Below are 6,546 nucleotides of genomic sequence, written 5' to 3' on the forward strand. Positions count from 1 at the left end.
GTCTGACAAAGACCAAATTTGTTGGAAGTTCAGGACCAGGCTCATCTATTGCCCCAGTGTTTTACTGACAGGTAGATTGAAGATCTATGTGGTGGCTGGATAATTCATGTTATTTTAGGGGGTTAGACATTTATAAGAACAACATCTTGCAGTTTCAGTAATTAACATATAAAAACTTAAGACCATCTTTATGATTCAGGGCATAAATCGATAACCTGTGGAAGTCAGGAAGAAACCCCCGCTCCCTCCCCCCCACTGTATAATATGCTCAATTTGGTGTACTCATCTGTTCCTGTGTATCAGTTATGTTCTTAGTATAGCAAAGAATTACCGGTTTTGCACTGAAAGGCGAAGTCTGTTCAGTGGTAGAAAAGCAATTAGAGAATTTCCAGAGCCATGGTTTAGCATCATTATCTTGTCGTTGAACCCATCCAAATGATCTACTGCAGAGATTCTCCGTTCTGTTTCCTTCCATCATACAGCCATACAGAATAGTTCAACATTCTTTCATCCCTCCTTTCTTTCATTCTTCCCACCTGTTAAAGTTGTGCATATTTTAAATATTAATACTTTAAAACATAATAAAACCATGCTTTTGTCTTGATTATGAACTGCAAAGTTGAAAAGTCAGTAGATCTGCACTGTTTGCATTCAACTTAATAAACTGGTTGGACACAGATTAGATTTATTTCTACAATATGAATTATTATTGTAGCTTACGTCTGTATTTTAAAATCGGAACCCAAAGCACTGGTAAGTGAATGGAAATGTTACTTAAGTTCATGGTGGCTTCTGTAAATACACAAAACCACTTCAGCAACGGATATCTAGCAACACTCTGTGAGCAACAGATACTGCTACTACAGCCCTGCGCAGGACTATTTTTTTAATCCCACTCCCGTCCTACAATACCCACTCCCGCATTGTTTCTGGCATTTTTATCTGGCTCCCACCCGCAAAAAATCTTAGATCCCCCAAATCCTACAAGAGAGACAGATTTCCCCATGCTATTTAACAAAAAGAAAAAAGGGTTGGTTATTATACATTGTGGTAAAAATTGTTTCTAAATTCCATGTACATATACACACATACATATACACGTACACATTATATATACACAGAATTATATATACATGGAATTCAGAAACAATTTTTACTACTAAAAGAATAAAACAAATCTTGCTTAAACCACGTACAAATATACTTTAACTCCTGTTATAACAGACATCAAATCTCTTTTGATCCCTCACTTAAATTTAAGTATGAAAACCTTTATTTAAAAAAAAAGGGGGGGGGGCTTTACACTGCTGAAATTCTATTTATGACAAACTGATGAGAGATTTAGTGTTTTCCTGCAAATTAATGCAGTCTGGGTTTTTATGCCTACCCAATTCTGCCCACAACAAAGTAGATTTTACCCGCTGCCACTATTATGGCATCCAAGTCCTGCTGCAGGGCTCTAACTGTTATGTCATCCTAAACCACAATCCAGGAGCTAGAGTTTCATGACAGAAAGTCCAACAGGAGAGCACAAAGAGTGAGTGCAATGTAATGAAAAAAATGAAGGAATACAAACCATGCACTCTAAGTACTCAGGATTTATACAGACCTTTACCTAATGAAAGCTCTTTTACTAATCCTCAACACACACACAGAGGTATGTAAGCCTACACTTGATCTTAGCTCATAGAGCCAAGACTTCACAGAGTCACAAAGAAGCTAAACAACTTGTCCAAGACCCCACAGCAAATTACTAGACGAGCTAATGATTAGAAATGCAGACTTCCTGATTTCCCACCCATATAGTCTATTCAACAGAGGCCATGCTGCCTCTGCTCTTTAGTTACATTTATGAAAGTTTAGCCTTCAATGGGAGGCATTTACTCCATGTTAAAGCTACCCAGATTTGACAATAAAACTATATGAACTCTACTACGAACTGTAGTCTGATATCGGTCCTGTTCAAAATTAGATCAAGTTTATTAAATCTTGAAACTTGGCCAGTTATTTTTAAGAGGACATTCGATTTATAAACAATTTTTAAAATAAATGTCTCGATCCCTTATTATAACATTCAAAATTATTAAAATATAAGGATTTTAAAAGCCTGATTTTTAGTGTTTTAGTGTTTACTTTTCCTTTCCCCTCTGTTTCGCTTCATTTAGTAGCGATTCTCGAGGCAGTTTCTCTTCCGGGCTCACGCACTTAGTTCACACGCTACAGGGGAATGCTTACATCCAAACGAAAGCCTGGTTTAACTTGAGCGCGTCTTGAAGCGCAACCCAGAAAAACTGCCGAGGGTTTGTCTGGGAAATGGGCTCCCACTGAGCCCCGCACGGGCACATGGCCAGGCGACAAGGGATGAAAACCCGCGTGGGGATCGCCAAGGGAAAGGGGTCGCAGCTCGGGGCGCACACAGGGCAGCAGGACGTTGGAGGCTCAGGAAGCGAGCGCAGGGAGCAACCCCACCGAGAGAGACCCCCCCCCGGGCTCTCCGGGGACCTGCTCCCCGCCCAGGGCAGCACCAGGACCTTATCCCGCCCGAGAAAGGGTCAGAGCCTCCCTCCCCCGCCCCTAGGACCAGGACCCCGCGCCCCCACGCAGGCAGGCTCCCCCAACGATGCCAAGCAGGGCCGGGCTTGGTTAGCAGGGGGCCGCAACCGGAGACACGGGAAGCCGCCCGTGCTCAGCCCTCTCCTAGCCCCGGACTGTGCACTACGCTCCCGCTGGGCTTTCCCCAGGCCCGACGCCCGATCCCTTTGAGGCCTAGGTCCGCACCCAGGGTCTCTCCCACCACCCGGAGCGGGCCCTGCGTCCCGGCCCGCCTGATGCCGCTGCTAGACCCCCGCCCCCCTCCGTCACCTGGGCCGCTCTCGCCACCTCCGCCGCCTCTCTCTCTTCACATCCCGGCTCCCCCTGCCCCTCACACCCCCTTTGTTTTCCTCCCCCCTCCTCTCCGCAGCTTCCGCCCCCAAGCGCAACACCCAATGCCGGAAATGAACTCACTGTCGTAAACTAACTGCTACTGCCGTAACACTCCTCCTCCCCTCCCAGGCTATAGCTGGGGGAGCCTGAACGGGGCAGACATTTAATCCCTCCCAGGAACAGCGTTTGCGTCCCTCATCTGCCTCACAACTGCGTCACGGCAAAAACGGGGAGGCAGAGCCCTCTAGTCTATAGCAATCCTACTAGAGACTAATAGGGGCCCTACTATGGTGAACAGATGTCCCGATTTGTATAGGGACAGTCCTGCTGTTTCGTGCTTTGTCTTATATAGGTACCTTTTACCCCCACCCCCGTCCCGATTTTTTACATTTGCTATCTAGTCACCTTAGTCCCTACACTGGGGGTTGGCTTATGGGGGAGTACCTGGCACAGGCCTCGAAACAGGGGTACTTGGTAGTTCTGCACCCTTACACCCTCTGCTACTCTACCCCGTCCCCTCCCCCAGGGCGGGAAGTGCTCAGGAGGCACCTGGTGTCAGTCAAGCCAGGATGCAGCTCCAGTACATTCACATTCCTATTGTAGTTTTCATGATCCCGTAGTAAAGGAAAGGACACCAGAAAAGAATTCTAATTAGGGAGCGGTAAAGGTGTGTGGCATTTTACAAGACACAGGCTACACCGCAGTAGTCCCTGCCTTGGGGCAGTTACAATGGAACTAGGGTCTTGTCTACGCTAGGGAGTAGCCTTCATTCAGCCGTTGGTTGCCAACAATTGGTGTAGCTATACTGATGTAGAAAAGGCCTCAGATATAGAAATAAAACACAGGGAGTGGAAGGTCAGGATGGTACTGGAGAGATCAGCCCTGGAAAGATTCATGGGAAACACATGTTTTAATGCTGTATTAGTAGTGGACAAGAAGCGGGAGGATATTCCTGCACTGCAGGAAAGGAGCAATTAGTACAGTGTTCAACTGAGCCATTACACATCCACCATACCAGTGCTTCTGGGTTGGCTCCATCAGTTCCTTTAGAATTTCCTTAAAAAAAAAAAAAAAAGTCCCGAGACTCATGGTTGCAAAGAATGCATTGCAAATGACAGTTTGAGTCATAAATAGTTTTGAGTAATAAAATTCCAACCGCCCTTTCATTTCAATATGGTGTAAACTCAGAAACTAAATAACAATTTAAATATCAAAATGGTTGATTTTCTGCTTGCTGTTCAACTGTTGGATTGTGAGAGGAGTTTGAGTAGAGCATCAGGACCTTATCCCACCTGCCCCAAGGAAGGGTCAGAGCCTCCCTCCCCAACCCCCAGGACCAGGACCCTGCCCTTCCGGCACCACCCCCATCTTTACTCCACGCCAATTTGACCTCTGAGAGGGAAAATTAGGGTTTATTTACACAGTTTTCACTAGTTTAAATGGTGCAATCACCTAATGTAGGTGCAGTTATTTTGATAGAACAGTGTTTATATTGATCTTAGCATTTTTATATGGAGATGACTGTGCCCACACTTAAAGACTGAAATGCCACTTGTTTTTTCAATTGTAGCAGTCAAATAAAAAAAACCTTAATGTTATAATGTTACAATATCATGACTTCCTCTTCCCAAGATGATCAGTCTTAATGAATCTGGAACATCAGTTTTCCTTCAAATGGCTTGTGAACCCAAAAGACAAGGCTTCTCAGCCTTACCCTGGATTATTATAGTTTACAAATGCTGCCTGTTCCACTTTACAGCATCTTCCTTCAAGATCTTTGGCAAATCAGACATACCTTGAGTCATGCAACTCTGTGCAGTCAAGTTAGATTTAGGTCACCAATAGGGAGTGTGAATTTGGAAAAGTCCCACTTAATCCAGACATTATAAAAATATTTGGTATTTTCTGTTTCACAGAGACTGTTGGTCTTTGGCCCTCTAAAGTGTATATATAAAAAATCCAGACAGTTAAGACCACTTTTGAGGAAGTTGGTATGGTCTTATCTGGGGAAAATTGATTAAGAAGATACTACGTCACCAATTTACGGGAAATTAAATGTAAAAATATCTAGCAGGTAAACCCTAGCACAACAAAACCAATATTCATTCATCAGCAAAATAAAAATAAACTCAGTCTTAGAGATTTCATCATCTCCACTTCTCTGCTTATTGAAAAACAGACACATTTGTATAGTCTTCTTACAAACAAGGCAATGACAATAACTTTTATTATTATTTATTATTTGTATGGAAGTAGTGCTTAGAAGCCCCAGTCTTTGATCCAGGACCCAACTGTGCTATTTTGGAACTGGACTATAGCTCCAATAACTTATCTTCTGAAATCAGAAAAGCTACTGTAAAACTCATCAAAATGTGAGCCATTTAAGACATCAAATTTTTTAATTTTAAGGTCTGAATAATCATACAAGCTATTCTTACAATCTTAAAATTAGTGTACAAATGGTAACTAATTAATATTAAAAAATCAGCAGGATATTGGGACATTGGTCCCAATCTTGCAGACACGTACGTAGATTCTTTCAAACATTTTTTTAGTAATTTAAGGGCAGAATTAAGGGCACTGTCAACTTAAGTTTTTTAAAATCCACTAATTTTAGAAACTTCCAGTGCTGGTACAACATCCTTTAATAGTTTGTCCTGAAAGTTAAAAAAAAATACTTATAATTGTTGGGGGACTTTTTTCTCCAGATCTGTAGATGTTTATAAAGCTCTTAGTACAGGTGAAACAGACAAACTGATTATATAATATAAAATCCTTTCAAATGCATTAAGTAAGCAAACATAAAAAAACAGAAGGCCAGATCTTGAACTGGTGTACATGGGTGATGCTCTGTTCATGTCAAAATAACAGCACCCATTTACACCTGCTGAGGATGTTTCCAAAATGATTTTGCTAACTTCTCTCAGTTATAGTTATCTTAGTTGTTGAGTGTTCCATTAATATCTGAATCTTCTACAATAACACAAACTGCCACCTGAATTAAACGCCAAAGACTCTTAGGGCTTGTCTACACTACCACGAGGGGTTGATCTAAGATATGCAACTTCAGCTGCGTGAATAGCGTAGCTGAAGTCAACATACTTAGATCTACTTACCGCGGTGTCTTCACTGCGGTAAATCGACTGCTGACGCTCTCCCATCGACTCTGCTTGCGCTCCTCATTCTGGTGGATACTGGAGTCGACGGCAGAGCGCTCAGCGGTCGATTTATTGCATTTATGCAGGACGGGATAAATCAACCCCCGCTGGATCGATCGCTGCCAGCCGATCCGGCGGGTAGTGTAGACAAGCCCTAAGTATGTGTGCAATCCCATTGGAATCGTAATAACTCAACTGTTTAAGTCTTTGTAGGATTGTGCCCAAGGACTCAGACCCAGATCCTCAAAGGTTTTTAGGCACTTATCTCTCATTGAAATCAATTGAATCAGAACCTGAACTTGAATCTTTTAAATCAATGGGACTAGGATGAGATCCTCAGTCCTCTGCTTAGATATGTGGGTGCCCATCAACAGGCATCTTGTTAAACTGGAGGCTGGATGTGCACAATAATTAATAATAAGATACTCAGTGATGTATGTCCACATATATGTGGGCTGGATCA

General features: G+C 42.9%; 2 protein-coding genes across 7 annotated transcripts in view; both read right to left on the minus strand.

Moving 5' to 3' along the window:
* The window catches only part of MARF1 (meiosis regulator and mRNA stability factor 1), a 35,666-nt gene extending 32,543 nt beyond the window's left edge, over window positions 1–3,123 (minus strand). For 2 of the 6 annotated variants that reach the window (XM_005307568.4, XM_065559960.1), the window contains exons 1-2: window positions 2,863–3,010; window positions 332–536 (exon numbers count right to left, since the gene is read on the minus strand). In XM_005307568.4, the coding sequence (XP_005307625.2) occupies window positions 332–478 (147 nt within the window). In that variant the 5' untranslated portion in view covers window positions 479–536; window positions 2,863–3,010. Of the gene's footprint in view, window positions 1–331; window positions 537–2,133 lie in introns of all 6 variants that reach the window. The other 4 variants (XM_042861652.2, XM_065559961.1, XM_042861651.2 and 1 more) reach the window with 4 other exon arrangements.
* Window positions 1–6,546, minus strand: part of LOC135973815 (uncharacterized) — a 1,510,190-nt gene that overhangs the window by 866,343 nt on the left and 637,301 nt on the right. The window lies entirely within an intron of this gene.

Source organism: Chrysemys picta, chromosome 10 (assembly GCF_011386835.1).
Source record: "Chrysemys picta bellii isolate R12L10 chromosome 10, ASM1138683v2, whole genome shotgun sequence".
Classification (NCBI taxonomy): domain Eukaryota; kingdom Metazoa; phylum Chordata; order Testudines; family Emydidae; genus Chrysemys; species Chrysemys picta.